This window comes from Silurus aristotelis, assembly GCF_946808225.1.
Source record: "Silurus aristotelis genome assembly, chromosome: 10".
Taxonomy (NCBI): Eukaryota; Metazoa; Chordata; class Actinopteri; order Siluriformes; family Siluridae; genus Silurus; species Silurus aristotelis.
The window spans coordinates 7,539,727-7,562,226 of NC_139583.1; the positions used below are offsets into that span (position 1 = coordinate 7,539,727).

At 37.5% G+C, this 22,500-nt stretch overlaps 1 protein-coding gene across 3 annotated transcripts in view; it reads right to left on the bottom strand.

Annotated features, from left to right (window-relative positions):
- frmd4a (FERM domain containing 4A) overlaps positions 1-22,500 on the bottom strand; it is a 155,068-nt gene that overhangs the window by 125,051 nt on the left and 7,517 nt on the right. The window contains exon 1 of one of the 3 annotated variants that reach the window (XM_083551747.1): positions 5,671-5,971. The exons of the other annotated variants lie outside the window; for them this stretch is intronic. Within the exon in view, the coding sequence (XP_083407873.1) occupies positions 5,671-5,703 (33 nt within the window). The 5' untranslated portion in view covers positions 5,704-5,971. Of the gene's footprint in view, positions 1-5,670; positions 5,972-22,500 lie in introns of those variants that run through there. 3 annotated transcript variants of the gene reach the window in all.

Sequence of the window (22,500 nt, forward strand, 5' to 3'; positions counted from 1 at the left end):
TAGCCCAGCTCAGTGTTACCATAGCGACCACTGGCTTTAGCAGCACATGGCTTTAGGGTGCAGAAGGATGCAAGACCTGTAGCTGAAGAGCAAACGCTTTTAGTATTTCTAACCAAAAGCAAACTGAGCTACAGGTACTGTCCATGCTGTTTCTTACATTATTCTGGGGTAATGATACACACAAACACACACACACACACACACACACACACACACACACACACACACACACACACACACACACTTCACCTCTGGTGAGAGCTAAAGCCCTCCAGGCACGTGTGAGGTAAATTGCTCTCATTGCAGGTGATCGATCAGAACTTGAGCAGTCTGGAGGCTGGATTTGGTGACAGGTGCTTCATGAACAAATCCCTTTTCCCGTCTGCCTTTTAAAAGAGTGTGGTTAAATCAATTTTCAAGCACGATCAAATTGTTACCTAGTGTTATCTTGATAAGCTCCAACCAGTTCCACATGCTTTTCTTTTAGATTACCCTGAACATTTACCAGAATAATTCCATTATCTGATATTCATCACTTTGGTGATACTCAATTCTCAACTCAACACCTAAAATTTGGGTCACACTTCACAATATGGTTCCTTTATTACTTCAGTAAATAAAATAAGATCCAAGATGTAAATGATCAAATGTAGGGGTTAATTAAGGAACAATATTTTTTCAGAGAAATGTGTGGGTTTTGCTCGAAAAAAATAAATAAATAAAAAATTATTTGTAAGAAAATTTAAACGAGCAAACACACACTACATTTTGAAGCAGACAATGAAAGAACGTTTAATACAAAAAAATAAATAAATAATAATAATAAAATCGATACATTCAGTAAAGTAAAAAAAATAACATATACAGATTGATACATTTATAGTTATTTGTCATTTATAATTACTTTTTTAACACTTTAAAATTATCCTGTGGCCATCTATATTGGATCAGGTACAAACAATCACTCACAGATATTTAGAAAATAAAAAAGACGCAGCTTGTTATGCTACTCGGAATTGGGTAAGTACACACTGCTCTGTCCTGAAGACTTTCCTGTGGTGGAAAAACTGTTTCATAGAGAATTCAGTTTTGCTGTGATTTTGTTCATTCATTTAATGTCTATAGTTTTAGTTTCACATGTTCATTCTATTTGTTTGTGACTTTAGAGACTTAGACATTTTGTGAGATAAATATAACCAGTGATTTCTGAACGCTACTCAAGGTCGTTAGCATAAATACAAACACGACACGACGCCACCGCTGAGTTTACAACCTTGTTAATGTTGCAACGTTTCTCTCTGCCTCCCCCAACACACCGTTCTGTGCACTCTGTATGTGTAATCCCTAGTGTTCCTGTCACATGACCTCATAAACACTTCCTGATGGCTGCCCTCTTGTGCCCCCGCTGTCTGGCCACGCTCTCTAATCTCTTCAAATATTCATCACTGTAACAATGACAGCTGGGAGATGGAGTACCCCAGTTTTGCATCCAATATGGCTACCACCTGCCAGCAGCCATGCTTCAGTAGGTTTGAGAGAGAGAGAGAGAGAGAGAGAGAGAGAGAGAGAGAGAGAGAGAGAGAGAGAGAGAGAGAGAGAGAGAGAGAGAGAGAGAGAGAGAGCAATGGAGATTGGGGAATGTAATTGGTATCATTTGGTAATTCAATCGCCTTTGTTTTCTGAGTTCATGTGGGATTTGCAGTTTGTTCTGCTGTTTGACTTGGGACATCATGCCAGCTGTGTCAGTGTTAATTAACAGACAGGGAGATGAAACCTCCCTTCATACAGACAGACAGACAGACAGACAGACAGACAGACAGACAGACAGACAGACAGACAGACAGACAGACAGACAGACAGACAGACAAATAGAACTATACAGCAACTGAGTGAGAAAAAGAGAAAAAGAGAGAGGGAAATAGGGAGAGAGGTGGTAGACTGTACCCCAGGTCCCCATTCTTGGGGAATGAACCTGGCTCTGCCTCTGCCTGAGTTAATGGGTCCATCTGCTAGTGTAAGCATGGACAGCTGTATAACAGCTCACCATGGAGACTCACACACTAATGATGCTGAAGTCCACACACACAACACACACACACACACACACACACACACACTTTATTTCAAGTCGGTCTGAGGTGCGGTAATGACTGAAAAGACTGAGAGCTGTACAGAAGATTCTGACATCCTTAATCTCAGATAATGACTTACTTTAATCACACACTCTCACTCACACACACACAAACTACATAATTTGGTTTACAAAACCTGCTCGCTCTACCTTTATCTCAGAATTTCTGACCTGTATAATCCTTGAAAACACATATTGATCTACGCTAAGACTAAAGGACTGATAGAAATCAGCTATGATCTACTCTATCACTCTCTAAGCTTACTTATTTATGTGGTGCACGTGTGTGTGTGTGTGTGTGTGTGTGTGTGTGTGTGTGTGTGTGTGTGTGTGTGTGTGTGTGTGTGTGTGTGAGTTTCATACACGCGTCACTATAAACAATAAGTGCCTTTATATCTTCATTAGATGAAGTGTGCTAAATTGTTCACATCTGCTGAAACCTGTTTTCAGTCCCAGAGGCCCATAACTGAAGAGTAATGTTATATTATTTGGACATATGCTCATACAAGAGAGGACGTAAAAACAGCTCTCTGTCATCACGTTGTACGGTCGGGTGAGCTCCGCATACATAAAGCGCTCTTGATAATCGCTGCCTCAGCATCATGATGTAGTGGAGGATTCATACACATGCTCACAAACAAATGGATGCTCAGCAGGAATCACGCAAAGGGCCTCCGTTACTTTGTCTAGGCTGAATATCTCTACATTCTCAGATATGAAGGGTAATAAACTGAACCTTTCCTGGTTGCCATACATTCACCCATAAAGCTTTTGCACTTTTAATAAGAATGTTCTGCTTTGAAAAGGGTGAGTGCAGTGAAGCCTCATAGCAATGCTTTACTCAGAAATTTAATTTCATTTATATACCAAAAATCACTGTAAAAGGGACACTGTGTGATATGAAATATTCTTTTTAAACAGAGAGGGTATGACCTCATTCAGCATATCATTATACCATTCATAACATTCTAATTGTCATATACAAGTCCTCATGTACAAATACTTTTAAATCCCACTAAAATGCTAATTTCTAAAATAAATTGATTTAAAACAATGTTCTTATTGACAGATGTAAGCCAATTATCCCTTGCTTGCCTGTTTTAGATGTTGGTAATTGTGTTGCTGGACTTTACAGCCCCATTTCACATCCCCCTCCAAAGAGCTATTATAGCTTTTACTGCAGTTAGGGGTCCATTGGGACAGGTATCACACTGTCCCTTGCTTTCGCTCAGAAAAAATTCAGCAAAGGAGAGACAGTGGACAGGAGAGTTTACAGAGTTGCCAATGTCCTGTTTTTTACACCAAACTGGGCTAGTTTAAACATGCTAACTCTCGTGTGGCTGCCCAGATGTTGTTGTTTTTTTTTTTTTTTTTATAGCAAATAATATTAATGTAATCACATCAATTTCTGCAAACAAATAAACAGTGTAAGTGCAGACAATACGTCTATGATATACAGAAAGGTTTCTATTGAAAGATACAAGACTGCAAATACCGGGAGAGAGAAAGGGATGAAAACTGTGCAAAGGATGATAATGATGTACCATGGTGACCTTGTTTCCCATACAAAGGCAGGGACATTTTTTTTATTTTTTCCCAATGTCTGAATCATTCAGAGTAGTTTCCGGTCTTTTGTTTGGTTTTTAAAATGAATTTGGACTGGAGATTTCACCAAAACCTGGCAACAGTTAATAATATTACCTCTACCTTGTGCATCTCAAACACTGTGTGGAAAAATGCTGCTGTAACAACCTCTAAACTGCTCAAAACATGCTGCTAGGCAGTGTGCAGGAAGATTGGAGGTAATCTCACTAGCCTATAGCAAAAGGCAAGCTTCATAGACTTTTGACCTCATTTGCTTTTTTTGGCAAGGTTTGTTAACAAAGCTAGAATTACTTAGTGTATACACATAGGAACTAATTTGGATGTAGTGTGATAAACATTATCATTAACAAGAAACAATGAACAAAGTCAACAAGTGAGCAATTACGAATAAATGAATTAAATTTGGTAGCTTTTAATTTGAGGTGCAATGTAACATTGAGAGGAATTGGCCTGCTATGTAAACCCAGTCATCAGATCAAACCAGATAAGATGGATCAGAGTAATCCATGTGAGCACATGCTGAGGAGGAGGGTTCGGTTTACTGTTAGATGGGTGTGAAGGAATTAAATGGTGGATTGGGTAAGGGGTGAGACATAAAAAAAATTGTTTAAATATGTAAGTAGTAGGGCTCATGGATAAAAATATATTGAATACTGTCATAAATTTGCATGCATAATCTGTGTAGTGATTAAGGTGTTAAGGTGTATTTTACATAATTAGGATATTGTATAATTAGTGGTCAGCTTTTCGTCCACTGGAATTTGTCCAGTGCTACCTTGATCTTCTTTAACAGCAGACAAGACAATATCAGTTGAACTACAATAGACAAATATTGATATTTATTTCATTTATTTAGTCTAGAGAAGTGAAATAGTTTCCCTCTTAAAGGTGTTTCTCAGATATAAAAATACATTAGCAAAAATGTAAATAAATTTGGGCCGAATTGATTTTTAAAAGAAATAAAAGCTGATTATAAGGTGTTGAGGTACAGCGGCAGGACGCTCCCTGTGAGAGCAGAAGTGTGTTGGGGGTAATTTTTTAAAAGGAAGCACATGCATGCTTCAGTCATTAATCAATCTTATCTCATAGAGCCTTGCTCTCTCTCTCTCTCTCTCTCTCTCTCTCTCTCTCTCTCTCTCTCTCTCTCTCTCGCTCGCTCTCTCTTTTTCGTCAATTCATATATATTTCATACATATTTATTGAAGCATTAAAGTTTAAAGCCCTGCTCCCTGGCTGTAATAAATGCTCATGATGCTGTGAAATGCACAGATGTGATGAACCCTTATAGCAGGCACATATGGAGAAGCTACATCACTGGAGATGAACTGCCAGTGATACCAGCGGCAGATTGCAGATCCATATACACAAAAAAATTTCTTATAGAATTTGTTTATGTAATGTAAGAAGATAATATAAAACTTTATCCATATTGAAAAAAATCTATTATATTTGCTTGACACAATAATTCTCTCTGCTTGTTATTTCCTAGTACACATACACTTTCCCTGTAAAATGTTTTGTCAGACACACACACACACACACACACACACACACATGCGCGCACACACACACACACACACACACACACACACACACACACACACACACACACACACACACACACACATACACGCACACTCTTACACACATGCATATTCAGATATGATGGGCTAACATTTTATCAGACAACCTCAGTCCCTTTTAATTTTTTGTCATTCTCTCTTTTCTTTTGTTAATTTTCTACTGTCTCCAGGCAGAAGGCTCTTTTTCTCTCTCTCTCTCTCTCTCTCTCTCTCTCTCTCTCTCTCTCTCTCTCTCTCTCTCTCTCTCTCTCTCTCTCTCTCTTTTGATGTACCTTCATCTCTCTTTCTTTCTTTTTCTCCCTCTTTTCCAGGCATTTTGGTCATGTAACCCTTGGTAACCAGTGCACTTACCCGTGTGCGCATGGGTGACAGCAATCCCTCCATCGCTCCCTTACTCCAAAAAAAGCCCCAAAACCTCTTGCAAAATCCTCTCACTTAGCCATCGCCTTGGTAACAATCCCAGTGCAGTACAGTCGACATACACACACATACACACACACATGGAGAAGAAGTGAGTGATGAGCCCGGCTCCTCTGGACATTCATGCCTGTTTGAATGTGTGTGTGCACACACGCATTCTCTCAGCAACGTCAGAGCATCCCCTCCTGCTGAGGAACCTCTGTGAGTGTGTGTGTGTGTGTGTGTGTGTGTGCATGAACTCCTAAAGTGTTCTATTATGTTGAATGCTGTGTTGGTAAATATGTGTTTGTGTGTGTGTGTATTCCTGAGTATCAAATGTGTGTTCAGTGTGTGTATCTACGTTATTAATGTGTGTGTGTGTGTGTGTGTGTGTGTGTGTGTGTGTGTGTGTCCTGTATTCTGTTTGCTCAGCCTGCAGCTATGTTTGTTCGCTCTGCCTGAAAATCATCAGTGTTTTCACCTCCACAAAATTCACACAGCATGGTTTTATTTATCATTTTGCCTCTTTTTTTCTACTTCTTTCTATGTCTTTTCCACTATCTCACTATCTCTGGGGCCATTCGTTTATGCAATGAGTTTAGTTTTGCTACTTTTTTGGTCCCCCTCCTCCAGCTCTCACTCACAAATTCTTGACTTAACCCATAACATCTCAATCTCTCTCTCTCTCTCTCTCTCTCTCTCTCTCTCTCTCTCTCTCTCTCTCTCTCTCTCTCTCTCTCTCTCTCCATGTCTTACCCCCAGCCCCCTATTAAGGCTCAAAGCTGTGCCTTTAGGGTGTATGTTTGAGGCTCGTTGTTTAGTGGGGACAAAAGGAGCTACTTTATTGCCTAGCAACCTGATCTGCCTCCATTCTCCTAGAACAGAGAATGACTCGCTCGAATACATTCCCACTGACCATGTACAACTCATCTCTTTCTCTCTATTACTCACACACACACACACACACACACACACACACACACACACACACACACACACACACAGACGCACACACACACACACACACACACACACACACACGCACAATCACATTGTCAGGGTACCGTAAAGTTAAAGGGTTAATAGAAAAACAAAATGGACCACCAGCGTGCTTTCCAACTCTCACATCTCATTTTCTGTATTAGAAATGAGTCTAGATGATTATTATTATTATTATTATCATCATCATTATTATTGTTATTAACCTTGACAAATTTTTAAGAGGTCATTCAGCTTTGTAATTCAATGCTAATGCATTATTATATGCACTTGGCACGTAGTACATCTAGGCAGTTTTTTAAGAATATGCACCCCCTTAATTATTGTTACATTTAATATTGTGAAATGAACATGATACCATATTATGCATTTTTAAGTTCCCTTCAGATCCAGTTTTTCTCTGTCTTTACAGCTTTACCTTTCTAGAGCCTCCTTCATTTACATTTACATATATTGGGGTTTGGCAGATGCCCTTATTTAGAGTGACTTTGTGACAAAGTGCTTAGAAGTCTCAATTAATAAATACTTTCCAATACTGTTTCAGTCAAATGCTCTGTTGGGAATTTTAATAAATGCAAGACTACCCACACAAAACTCCAATTGCTGTGCATTCTGAGATGCTTTTCTTCTCACCAAGGTTGTAAAGTATGTTTATTTAATTTACTGTTACCTTTCTGAAAACTGAAACCAGTTTGGACACTCGAAACTTGGTATGTGAATCCAAATTATTTTCAGTTCTTACAACTTACATTCTATGAGCTAAATGCATACTTAAGTTTCCTTTTCTTTTTGTCCTGAAGAAATGTACAGGTACAGCTACTGTGGCAAAGCTTACGCTGGAGACTCTATCTATGAAAAATAAATAATCATCATAAATTCACCATATAAGCTTTAAAAACTAGAACAAGTTCACTGATTTTAACCTTGTAGTTGGTACTACAAATACAATGTTGAAATCTGTCAAAAGCTGCTGTTATATAAAATTTGATAGAAACTGAATATCAAGTCTCATTCGAAATGGAGACATCAGCAGCACTACAGTGTTGGTACATATCCACTGAATGGGAAATTATTGTAATAAAACATTTTCAAAACATAAAGCATTTTCTTTATCTTTCTGCAACTATTTAAAAAAAGAGATATCCAATATGCAGTATTTTGTTAAAACTTTAGCAGCTTTCACTGTGGCACACACATTCTCCAGGTGTTTCTGTCAGCTTTTAAAATATTAATCAGAGGCTTGTAAGGTTATCCGGTGTTATCCACAGACACTGCTGGGCTGCTGGGCTCCTGTGCAAATCTCTTTCCTCTCAGTAGCTTGAATCGTACACTTTCTTTATTGTAAGTCACTACAAATAAAAGCATATGCCAAATAAAAAGTGATGTAATATAATGTAATTCCTTTAGATACAATGTGTTGTGCATCTTCCAGAAATGCACAGAGGTTTGTGGAGCAGTTTGGACACATTCCTCCCACTCCAGACTCCCGGAGGTGGTGTAAAAATGGTATGCCAAAGGTGTGGGTTCGTTCTGCAGGAAGGATGTTTGATAGAAATGAAGGAGAGAACAGCACTGTATGGTATTTTGGGAATAATGAAGAAAAAAATCTGTGTAAGTCATTTATATTCGTATTTTTTTGAGGCAGTGTGGCTCTGGAGTTAACTATGAAAAAGTTAAAATCCTCTAGCAAGGACTTTCAACTTAAATTGCTTAGTTATATGAAATCAGGAGGGAAATAACTGTGCTATAGTTGTAGGACTTTTTCCAATGATTCCCTTTTGAGTATTCATGACTGTTCTAGCCCATTACCCTCAAGAGTCCATGTGATGTGAAATGCTTTTCTGTTCACCATCGTTGTAACAAGTGTTTAATCCGAGTTCTTTTTCATCAAAAAGGCATCTACTGAGTTTTTTGTCACTTTTTGCGCTTTTAGTACATTTATGGCAATTTGGCAGACAACCTTATCCAGACCTATATACAATCATTTATTATTTTAATGATCTCATTTATATAAGTGGGTAGTTGCTTTCTTAAGAGCCCAGCAGTAGCAGATAGGTGGTGCTGGGATTTGAACTTTGAATCAGAAATCAGAAACAGACCATTTGCTACCAAAATCTCAAATGTCCCCAATTGTTTGGCAAGAATATTAAGTGAAGCTCCTGATCTGCATGTGTATGATATCAAGGATTTGCACTGCAGCTGAATTTCCACATGATTGAATAATTACAGAGCAGATTTTATTTTATCTTGTTGAAAATAAACTGGTTTTAACTATGGCATTATTTCTTTTTCACTTAGATTCACTTTAAATAAATATTTGATTTACTTAAATTGTTAAACTTTTAACAAGATCATTTAATTTTATGGCGACTTCCACTGACTTTTCTCATTTCTCTCAATCGCACATCTCAATCCTCTCAGCTAAGTCGGCACTTTCCATACAGTTGCAAGTTTCTTCCTCGAGCCCTCATTCTCTCGTCTCTCCCTGTCTCTCATACACACTTTCACACTTTAACACCATCTCTTCTTATCAGTGTTATGAGTCACCATGGCAACAGCAGGCTCCCTGAGCATCCAGCTTCTCCATATGAACTGCACAGCAACACACCTTCTCAAGTATCCAGCCTCACTGCAGTGTTGAGCCTCCCATAGACATGAAAACAGTGTTGTGAAATCCGATGTAACAGGTTTGTGGAGCCTGATACGGTTTGTGTGTGTGTGTGTGTGTGTCAAGTCAAGTCAAATAAAGTTTATTTCTACTGCGCTTTTAACAACAGACATTGTCTCAAAGCACCTTTACAGAATTTAACAGTTAAGGTGAACGATGTGTATTTATCCCTGATGAGCAGCCATGGTGACTGTGGCAAGGAAAAACTCCCTTAGATGTTATGAGGAGGAAACCTTAGAGGAACCAGATTCAAAAAGGGAAACCCATCCTTATTTGGGTGACATCAAGAGTGTGATTATAGTCTTTAGACAATACAGAACACTGGAGAGTGAGAACTAACAAGAGCATCAGAATGTAATGTGTGTGTTCAAGGCCGGTTGGTTGTGTCTTGATTAGCCATAGATTGATAATTTAATTGATGCAAATAGCAAAGCACAGTTAGACGAAACCCATTCGGTGCTTTACATTGAACTACAGCATATATACCCATCAAGCTTAGCATCAGGGCTACATGTCTAAAACAGTTACCTCTGATTCCCAGTTTAGCTCAGAGGAATGTAATTTGCTGTAAGTAGATCAGTGAAAGGCTTTAATTACAATGTAAAGAACATTATTAGCCTGGCAACGTTGTGGGAGGTGCCAAACTTGCACACTGAGATGGTGCAAAACTAATACCCGTAATCACCAATTAGTTAGCACTAATACAATGAGCCTAAAGGAAACTGGAAGGAACTCTATTAATTTTGATTAAAAACAAAATGTACATAAATAATTCCTTTTAGTGTTGCACTATAGCGAATGTGGCTAGCAATTTAACAAAGATTGCTAGCTTAGATGTGTGGAACCTAGATGCCTGTATTCACACATTTGACACAAATTACATGTTTGGTTCACAAACAGTTACTATTACGTGTACTATTTATAGTTCTAAGTACTTGTACTTTCTGGTACTAAGCTAGCAGCTATAACCCCCTTTAGTTGCTAGCAATATTTTCATGTGTGTGTGTGTGTGTGTGTGTGTGTGTGTGTGTGTGTGTGTGTGTGTGTGTCTGTGAGACAGAGATGAAGAAAGAAATAGAGGGGTTCTCCATCACCATGGTAACTACAGCAAAGGCCATATCAAGAGTTATTCAATCATATTTTGGCTTTTGGATAAGATTACATTTTCTGAGTCAGTGAAATAGGAAGAATTAAATATTTGATCTGATCATTTTGACTCGCTGCTCCCTGACTAGAGACATGAATCAATAGTGATGACCAAATGATGAGCAATAACACACACACACATATGCACACAATCTTGCCAGGCACCTGCAGTCCCTTGAATGTGTGTTAATGAACACAAAGGTCTCAGTCTGGGGAGTGTTGGTGTTACTGATCTCAAAGAATGCAGTTGCTGATAGTGTTTTAGCTGTAGGCTTGCATGTTTCTCTTTATCTCTCCCTCTCTCATACACACACTCACTTCTGTATGTGTTATCAGCCCTGGAAGTCGGACCATGTCGACATTTTCAATCTAAAGTTCATTATCCAACAAGCCCTGCAGAACACTGCACCACATTTTAACCTGTCCATCATACACTGCACTGCAGGCTAACAGCAACCTGCCTTTCACACTATTATAGAAAAAAACATACACATCAAAACATGATTGAGAAGAGAAATCATTCTTCATTTTCATGAAATCACATATTCAGATATTCAAATTCACTTTGTATATTCACATTTAAAAATGTTAGGTGTTGTTTCTATTTATATTGTGAACCCTAACTCCACCCATAATGACACACACATTTGTAAGTATTCATACAATTTAGTCATGCAGATTTATTCTGGTTACACATTGACCATACCATACTGTTATTTGATTGGTCTATTGTGTTTGTATTGTAGAATTATTTTTTCCAAATTTGATTTATCAGTAGGATTTCAATGAACAAAACCCAGAAACAATTATTTTTTTTAATAAGATAACCCAGGGTTTGAGTTTGTCAAGTTTTTTTTTTACGATTCGGTTAGTCTTTTGGTTAGCCTTAGCTTGCCTATAAGACGGATAAACACACTTTAGAGCATGAGATGGACACAAAAAAGTCATGATACTCCACATAGACAATACATTAAATCTCAGGGTTGTACTGGTGACCCTGTGAGCTTGCACCACTATCCACTGAACCACCACCAATTTACACAGCAGAATTTATAAGAAAGGATGAACTCAGCAGTTCTAATTTCTAAATGCATGATTAATTTTTATGATGTAGATTGGTAATTGAGAGCAGCTTGCATGAGTTGTTGAGTTAATGATGTGAGTAAGCATGGTTCATGGCTTTGGGGCAATATGTGCAAGGTTAGAGGGTGACAATGTGCAAAGTGTACAGCTAACTTAGCTAGCTAAAATAATGGTGATTGTTATGGTTTATTAGGACGGGCTGGCTGGGGTTAAATAAATAGAGATTGGGATGATGAAGTTCCACTGCATCCAATTATTAGCTGTTGATTAGCCAGCTATTAAAGGATTTATCTCTAATTTACATAGCAAAGTACAATATAATCATAGACAATTTTGCATGAGTAAATGTTAATATGCATTGCTTTCTAGCCAGATGACTTGAATAGTTTATACATGTTCATGAGTACTTTAAATGACCCGTCTTCCTCTCTCGGTGGAGACATGGCAAGCTCGGTTCGCATGAAGTCACACGCTGCTTTGTCTCCTAGCAACAACCGTCAGGGATAACCCCCGCCTGGCTCTGCAGACAGCGTGTGGAGATGGCAGCATCTGTGCTTCTTGTCTCTTCAGGTCCTCTATTTTTGGACAGAGTGGACAGCAGGGGGACACTGGGAAAGAGGACAGCTCACTCTGGCTCTCATGTACAGTGCCAAGAGAGCTATTCCCTTTCCTCTGGCAGACAATCAATAGCCGACGCAAACCGAGCGAAATGACGACTTCATGTCCTGAATATAAAGAGTAGCTGATGGTCCCTGACCATCAAAGATCATTTACTTTACTTTCTGCCTCTGTGCCATGTATGATGAGCGTCTTGGAGGCACACAGAAGAGAGACGATACGATATGTCTCATTGGTCTTATATTCTTTTGCTTTCAGGCTTCTTCCCATGCATAAACAGAAGAATTCCATTAAGAACAGTGTCTCATCTTAAAACTCAGCATTGTCACTTTTTACCCAAACGTATCGGTTCATCAAGAAAGTCATAATAATAAGCACTATTCCACTTATTCAGCAGATTTATAATCTTAATAGTCTGGAATCTTCTTAGACAATTGAGGGTAATTTCATGAATGTTCTGAATGCAAAAAGGAGCCACTAGTTTACACGATAATCTATAATAATATTCAGTATTATAGTAAATTTATCATTTAAAATGTAATCCTTTGTGAATGGTTAAAAGTAAAAAAAAAAAATGAAAAAGAAAATTTAATATGGCTGTTTTTGCAAAAAAATTTTAACAATAAAAAAATAAATAAATAAATAAATAAATATAGTCAATCTAAAAAATTTAATAATTTTAGTGGAAAAATTCATTAAATGAAATAGAAATAATAATATATAATAATCATCATATAACAAACATCTAAGGAAACCAAACATGCTAAAAATTCTCTCTCTCTCTCTCTCTCTCTCTCTCTCTCTCTCTCTCTCTCTCTCTCTCTCTGTACAAATTTGTATGTGCACTTGTCTACATCCTAAGCAGTTTACATAAGCACTTATACATTTTGAATGACAGGACTGTGATTAAATGGTAGAAAAGAAAAAAAATGCTACACTGGCAAAATCCCATCAGTGTGAAACCTCAGTTCAACCCCCCAGGGAGAAACAGCATCTAAAGCCATCTCCACACAACATATCATTTTTACAGAACCATCTTTTTTTACCCATTTGGAAAGATTTGCTGTCTTCAATTGAAAACACTTTTCTCTTCAGCACCCGTTATTCCATCATAAGTCACCCCACCATTATGTCATAAAACGTCTCCAACGCTATTACAAACTCAGCACAAGCCTCTGGCGAGGCCAGGATCAGTGGAAGCAGAAAGATCGAGGAGTGAATATGTGTCGGAAAAAATGAAAGATGATCTTCACAGTGCATGATACATCTAATGAATGGGACTTGGATCGTGTTGAAGTCTCTTACATTATTACAAGCTTTTCTCTGTGTATCCAGTCAGCTTTTAGGTTCAAAATTTTTTTTTTGACCTTATCGTCTCTCATGCACCAAGCGTGTACTGAGTGTATAATGTGTGTGTTTTTTTGTATTTGTTGTGTTCTTTAGTTTCTCTCCCTCAGGGTAGAACTAGATATAAAATGACCTTTAGAATTCAGAAGGGAGAAAAAGCAGCCCAGTTGACCTGGTGAACTTTAACCTTTTGGGCTTCAGTAAACCTGGGCTTGGGCTGGACTGTTTTTAATCATATGGACAAATACACACATACAACACACACCTATTAACATTTGGTTTATGTGCTGGGGGCAGGCGGTGTTTTTATGCTACAGTTCAATATCATACATCCCAACGTCCCTGCATCGTGCATCTCACACACATGTGCATTGAGGTATGGAAAGGAAATGTCAGTATAGGGCTGAAACACAAACCTTGAATAATAATCTCAAGAAAAAAGATGAAAAATATGTATAAAAATCACACAATTTCGTAGCTTTTGTGTGCAGTGTCCAGTTGTTAACCTCGCATGCTCTGTACAGCTGTGAGATTTCATACAAGCTGCACCTCCAGCTGGTCCTGCACAATTAAATATAATCATTACAGAGACCACACCAACAGACATACCTGCACACACACACACACACACACACACACACACACACACACACACACACACACACACACACACATATAGTTCTATTATTATTATTATTCTTGCAGCATATATTCTTGCAAACATTTCCAGCCACAAAGTCAAATTGGTGAATCTCCAGCTGAAATATGATTGTCTAACGATGCCGAAGTAGAAATCCTGTCACCAGCTAACCTAAAGATTCAGTGTGTGACTAAAGCAGGTTCCAGAGAAACACTCAGCGCCACCTCCTGACAAGCGTGCAATACCCCTGTTGTAGCTCGTGGATATTGAAAATCATTGGCTGGATAGTATCTCAGTTAGCATTGTTTGCAGTCATAAACAGAGCAGCAGTAAAAAGTGAAAAGAATGAAAGAATATAAACCTACCAGGTATAACATTATAACATTATGACCAGTAAGTGAATGACACTGATTATCTCTTCATCAAGGCACCTGGGTGGAATATAATAGGCAGCAAATGAACCTTTTGTCCTCAAAGTTGACGCGTTAGAAGCAGGAAAACATAGGTCAAGGTTCATTGATGCACGTGGGGAGCGAAGGGTGTTTACTGAGCTACTGTAGCTCAAATTGCTAAAGAAGTAAATGCTCTATGGGTCAGGACTGTTTTGGCAGCAAAAGGGGACCAGGTCTGGTCGGTGTATTTGTCAGTCACAATCTGAATATTAAATAAAAAAAAATTTGTAGGCAGGAGTCTGTGTGTAGTTTTAATGTGGCTTTTTTGGGGTGATTTTTTAGGGATGTTGGGAACATACATAATGCAGAAACTTTGGCTTTAAACCTCATGGTGCAGGGATTATGGACCAAATCGTGTATCACTGCATTGTAGCTCCCTCTAGTGGCTGAATAAACTCATCTCACTTTTGATCATATACGACATGCACTGGGATTTATTAGAACCATTTTGTCGGTCAAATTGGATTTATCAAGACAAGCAGCTATATAACAACCAAATAAATATGTCTGAAAAATGCTGAAATTACCATATTTAATTTTTTTTTATCAGGGATGCACGCACTGTAATTAAATAATCCAATGATGCAATAATCTGGGTATAATCCTGAATCTAAGGCATTAACTGAGTAAATACGAAATATTAAATAATGAATGAATGCTCAATGTACAATAAAAAATTGCTTTTTCACATGTGCAGTGTTATACAGATATCCAGCTCCCTCTAGAGGTGATGTACATACATGCAGCTTTATATCTACATTCACCATGTGGTGTAGCAGAAGAGTCTAGTTTAATTCTGGACAATTTAACAGCTCAGAAAGATAAGTAAATGCATTGTTTCCCATGATCAAAGTTACTCTCAAACTTAACGCTTAAAGTGAATGAGCAAAACTACTGGGATTTTTTCAGTCATGTGGAATTTCTTTACTCAAACTCTTACCACAAAGTTTGAGACACATAATTGTTTATGCTAATGTATTTTGATGCAGTAGCATTACCAGCTTTTCAGCAATTATTGTTCATTGCTAAAAATATAAGCATGCTGGAGTACAACAACCACAAAGTACATAATGTTTGAAGAAGCCAGTATTTCAAAATGTCAGCAATTAGCTCTGACTCTATGGTCTTTGCTGCCATCTTTAAAATTTCAACAGCATTCGTTATGATCTCCAAAAGACCAGAGGTTACAGATCTTAACCAAACAAAAGGCTGCAAATGCATAGAACATACAAGTGATTTGTCTATTATTAGAAAACAAAACCACTTATTTTTTCCTCTTAAAGAAATGACTAAAAATATGCTGATTTTTTATTAAAACACAGGCCCCAGCAGGTGGATGATTTGTATCTCAACCATCTGTTGTGTCTGTAAGGCAGATGGGTCCATGCATGCATACACTGGCACTACCCCCATGCTTCTGATGCCACCTCCAAAAACAGTGTTAACTCTAAATGTGCTGCTTTCATTCACACAATTCCACCTTCACATGCTCCCTAAATGCCCATGCTCCCTACTTCAGCTATAATTAACTTATTAATGAATAAGAAAAGCCATTAGTGAGCTTGCAGTGGTAAGAAATCTGCTCTGATGGTTAAAGTCAATGTTATAAGCTGAGACTGGGCAAATCCATTTTGAGTAATGGATCTAGTTTAAATGATGCCATTGTGTGACCTTGCAGTGGCTCTGGCTGTACCCCAAGCCTACTTTCCTTCCAAAATCTGGATTCTAATACTGTTTCCACACCACTAATGGAGTTGCCGTCAAAGCTGCCGGTATCCTTTTTTTTTTTATTTGGTTTGCAACCCATCCCATTTCTTATCAAACAACCCATGACAGTAATCTTGACACCTCAGTGTGCACAACTAATTAGACCTGACAATAGCTTGTATCTCAAACAATTTGGTCACCCTCAAATTAATCATGTGATAGCATCATGCGACTCATTTGCTGGAGTTTGCTTTGCTCATATACGTATTTTTTTGTTGCTGTTTTAATCTATGCTTTTTGAAAATTGACTTTTTAACTGGTTTTAAACTTTCATTCAAAAGCTGCTTCAAGCCTATCACACTCCTGGGAAAGAGTTTGGCCTTGATACTGGTTTTACACAAACCCACATTTGAAATAATCCTCACCATACACACAGAATTGAGATTTCATTGTACTTATCACAAGATCTCTGTTCTTTGTTATAGAGAAAGTCCCTTTTTTTATATTTTAAGTGGAACTCAAATGACAGTTGACTCCCACTGACAATTACAATACAGATGAAGTGACACCTATAGTATTTGCAATATTATTTGCAATTACATTTTTGGACCCAGGAGTTACATCTGCATTAAGACAGAAGGTGACATTTTTCTTTCTTTTACATCAAGACCAGTATCTACACACTTTTATATCAAATTTACCAAACAAATAAATTGTATTCTCCTACAGTGAAATTGACTGAAATGAGAAACACACAAACAACATCGTTCCAAAAAAACATGCACAGAGGAACTTCTCATTTTACCAAAAAAAAAAACTTGAGCTGTGCTCCAACCCTACAGAATGAAATACTATATATAAACGCTTAGATTTCACTCAGAGTCTGTACTTTGACATTGAATCTTTCTTTTCTGGTTTTCTCTACTCAAACACACACAAACAAAAAGATGCACACAGAAAGAGAACAAAAGAATGAGAGAGAAAGATCTATAAGACTCAAACAGGCAGTGTAAGAAGAACACTAGATCGACATGCCCATCTAATCTTGATACGTGACACACACACACACACACACACACACACACACACACACACACACACACACACACACACAAACACACACACACTTATCGACCCCCAGGAAATCTGTCTCATGTCTGCAGGGTTAGTTTTTTTTGCTTAATTCTTTTGCTTGTTTTATTAATAATCTCTCAGTTTTTAGTCACTTTTAGTCTGAGGCTTTATTTCGGGCTGTGAAGGACAAAGACAATGAAGGAAAGAGTAATCAATTTTGAGGCAAGCATTCCTGGCATGATTAAAAGCAAGCACAACAATAAAGTGTGAGTGTGAGTGTGAGTGAGGCCCTATAAATTATTCCCCCAAAACCCCCTCGCTCATTTTATTTCCTGCTTCTGACTCGAAAGCTTCTGCATGATGTCATACCAAAGACTATCAACCACACACATATATACACACACAGTCAAAAAAAAAACTCTTATTAGATTAGCTTAAATCTTATTAGTGTCAAGGCGGCTTTAGTCACATGTTACTTGTTACACAGGATCAGCAGATTTACGTTTAGGAGGCTGAGATCAAACCAATTTAGTGGAAATTAAGAGAGACTTAAATGATTAGTACCTTGAACTAACATCTATTACATCATAGTGTATTAAGTGTATTAATATGTAATGGGATGTATGTTACATCATGCACTGCAGTCTACTGTTACATCATATATAGTTAATAACTTCTGTATTGCATCATATCATGCATCGGTTACATCATTATTAACATGTATGAACATGTGCATTATATTATATAGTGCATAAACATGTAATACCATTTTTTTTGCATCATATAGTGCATCTATTACTTCCTACAGTTATGTACTATCATGTGTATTACATCATATAGTACAGTAGCATTGCTTTACTTTGTCAGACTCATATTGCGATTATAACACCAGTGAAAATGACGGCTCACTATTTAAGATTAGAGATCAGAGATCATTTTTGAGTTCTTACATGTATTAGAAAGTCAGTCAGGTCAATTGAATTCAATTAATTTATTTTAAAGAATGAAAATAAGTAACCTACAAGTAATGGTATGTTATTAAAAATTGAAAAGTTTAGAATATCTAGAAATCTAGACAATTTATTATATTTTTAATAATAAGCCTAATATTTAAGTGACAAAACATTTAGGCAACTACTGACATGATAAATTGTTACTTTTCCTAAGTACTATAATATTATCATAACATTTAATGATTAATACTCTGTAAGGAATTTGTAATTCCTCTGCCCTTTTGAATTTTTCTTCAACAAGATTATTCAGCTACGTTACCATTTAAAAAAATAAAAATTTACATTTTCGTGAGGGATTTTAATTTTCTTAATAGAAACGTTGGGATGCTTCCAGGAGGTCAGTTGTCTCGGTGTAAGAGCGTGTATTTATTTCGGTGTTTCTGATGTTTTAAAGGTCAATTTTAACTCCTGTGTCTCTCTCCATTTTATCAGCCTCAACGGACACTAAAAGAGAGAGCGTCTGGCTCTGCCTTCCCCTCGCGAACTAGCACTTGCCAACATGTATGCTGCCACATACATAAATACTGTGAAGGTTATACATTATGGTATTGTAAATTGCTTCGTTTTGCTAAATTATATACTGTAATTTGTAAATTATTAACAAATTACAGTATACTATCTCATACTAATCGCCATGTGTTACAATAGGGGTCATTGTAACAAATCTCCATAATAACTCGGGGACTACCTGTATTCAGTATTGTTTTAAAGTTAGTGCCTGAAACATGTATGGCCAAATATTAAAAATAATTACAAATTGGTTTCTATTTTATTACATCTGCTCACTAAATACTGTAGGGTATACGGTATCACAGTGGCACTTAGAAAGCTACATAGTAAATATTATGCCTAGTAGGATGACATCAAGAATCAAGACTAATGAAAGTATGAAAGTGAAATATCTGTTTATCTGCATAGAAACAAATGATTTATAGCAATGTGACTCAGTGGTCAATTCTGTGTGTGTGTTTGTGTGTGTGTGTGTGTGTGTGTGTGTGTGTGTGTGTGTGTGTGTGTGTGTGTGTGTGTGTGTGTGTGTGTGTGTTTTTGTGTGTGTGTGAGTGTGGGCAGGGATGAAATATGTACTGAATTGATGAGCTATTGAACTCTGGGAGAGGTGCTCCAAGTAGCACCATATATCAGCTAAAATGTGAACACACACACACACACACACACACACACACACACACACACACACACACACACACACACACACACACATTGAAATATGATGCGTATGTGACTGCATACACAAAACTATGAAGCCAAAGCAACAGAAGGTCAATACTGTAATTATGTTTAAACTTAATTAAGAGAGATTGAGCCGGCGACATCTGGAGCTGTTTGTGTGTGTGTGTGTGTGTGTGTGTGTGTGTGTGTGTGTGTGTGTGTGTGTGTGTGTGTGTGGTGTGTGTGTAAAATCTTGTGTGCGCATTTAAAATGACTTCTAATCCAATATGACCCCTCCTTTTACTGTACACAAGCAAGGGAAAAACAATGGACAAACAATGGACCAGATGCAGTGCCTAGATCAGAAGCCTGCAATCTGTATGTGCATGTGTGTGTAAGAGAAAGAGCAAGAGAGAGAGAGAGAGAGAGAGAGAGAGAGAGAGAGAGAGGAGAGAGAGAGAGAGAGAGAGAGAGAGAGAGAGAGAGAGAGAGAGAGAGAGAGAGAGAGAGAGAAAGCAGAGCTATTTTTCTCCATTAGTCTCCAGTCCAGAAGCCACAGACTCCTCCATCCTGTAAAGCATAATAATGAAGAGGCATTGCTCTGATCCTTAATGAAAGCTTTATTACCTTCCCTTTGTACTTCAGCATAGTACACGGTGGCCAGTCGCCGATGACATCATCGGTGCTCGCACTGAGCTCATTCAGTAACTCATGAGCTCTGTCTATTGTGAGTTAGCATAACAAGGGAAAAGCATTATAGACCTGTTAGCGAAGTGGACAAGAAGTTCTACTAACGTATGTACTGTTATAATTATACACATTCATAAATATTATACATTTTACCACATTTGGACGACTCACACCTCCACAACCATGGTTTTCTTCCATCTCCGAAGTACATGCAAGTGAGAATGAGTATGTGAATATGGATTAGTGTGTGCCATCCTATCCAGGGTATATTCCCAACTCATGGTGTTCCCAAAATCTTTGTATCTAGTGCAGTTCTAATCAGGATCAAGCATTTACAGATATTGAATGGAAGAATAAGGCCATCTGTATATATAATTTTTTTTTACATGTCTCATGTGTTGGTTTATTAGATTTATTTTTTTAAGAAATGACAGATCACATTAAAGCAACACTTACACTAGACTAGACATGCCAGATTTCTTCAGAAACCTGCTGTAAATATGGGCAGTAACCAGATATTGGTGGCACTTCGGAAGTCATCTTCAGTTTGAATGTTGTTTTGATATTCTTTTAAAGCAATGTTGTATAATATGGGAATAGGGTGACCCTGCTATAACCAGTGCTTTCACCTTGAATTTTCTTAAGAAATGTCATGACGTGTTGATACTTCTTTGGATGCAGATCGTCAGATAATTGAGGATCGAGTAGATGCACAACTTTAACAAACTTGAACTATGGAACTCAGCAACATGCAAAACGTCTTTGCTTCAAGCTTGTTTTTGTTTTGGTCTGAATCTTTCACTTGTGCATCAATGCACTTGCGTTAATGTAATGAGTTGTATAGTCTGACTGCTACTTAAACCATATAGTTTATGCTCTATAAAAAAAATTGGGAATTTTGAAATCACCCACTCTCTGCATTATTAAATGGAAGCATTACATCTCCTCACCTTAACAGATGTTTAGTTTGAACATAAGTCATTGGTTTTATATGGACTCAAAATTACTTTTACAGGCATATACTGTTTTTTATTAAACTATTACCACACAATTGTATAAGATGTCTTTGGATGCAGTAGCATTACATTTTCCCTCCACTTGGATTAGGAGACCCAAAGCTGTTTCAGCATGGCAATGCTCCTGTGCACAAAGCCAGCTTCATTAAGATAAGATGTACATGGTTTGGAGTTGAAGTAGCTTACTACAGAGCTCTGACTTCAACCCTGTTTAACACCTATGGGAAGAATTGGAACAATGAATGCACCCCAGGCTTCTTCACACTACATCAGTACCTAATTTTACTAACACCCTTGAGGGTGAATCAACAGAAATGTCTACAAACACACTCTAAAATCTAGTGGAACATCTTGCCAGAAGAGTGGAGGTTGATATAACTGCAGATTGGGACTAAATGTGAATGTGAGGTTCAAAAAGCACAATACAAAGTTTATGGTCAGGTGGCCACACATTTGTCCATATATTGTTTATTCAGTGAGACTTGGACAAGGTGTATAAACATTGTGTGAAAATGATTCAACTTTACATTATTTAACCAGGATTAGAAAAGACTCTTTTACAAGAGTGACCTGGACTGAAATGGATTTGGATTTAACAGAACTAGATTTAAAATATAAATAATGTATTTATAAGTAATTTAATGTAAGCAATCAATGTATATAGAATTAAATTTGGGATGGAAGATTATTTTTTTTAAATGATTTATTTAAAAATGCCTGTCTGGCATCCTCTTGCATTTCCGTACAAATGAAGCCCTGGATGTAAGAGAAGGGTTAAAAAAAAGAGATGTAATTCAATTCTGTGTCCTTGAAGCCACTGCTATTATAAATGTGCAAAACACATTGAAAAAAAGAGACTCGTAAAGTGTACAAGATTTGCTATCTGGATCCCTTTTATGCTTTGTCTCATCTGTTCATCACATAACTGCTCGATTGCTTAATTCATTGCAACTTTTCACGCTTTGGCAAATTATCAAGAAAGCAGAGTTCATCCATGCAGAAGAACCTTCTCACATTTGATATGTAAATACAATATACTGTATCTGCACCTGCTATTTGAAAGCACACAGTACACACTTTCTGTTTTAACAACCACCAAAGCTTTTTTAATCAATACTGGAGCAATGCCAAATGCTAAGTAAATTTCACTGTGGTCACA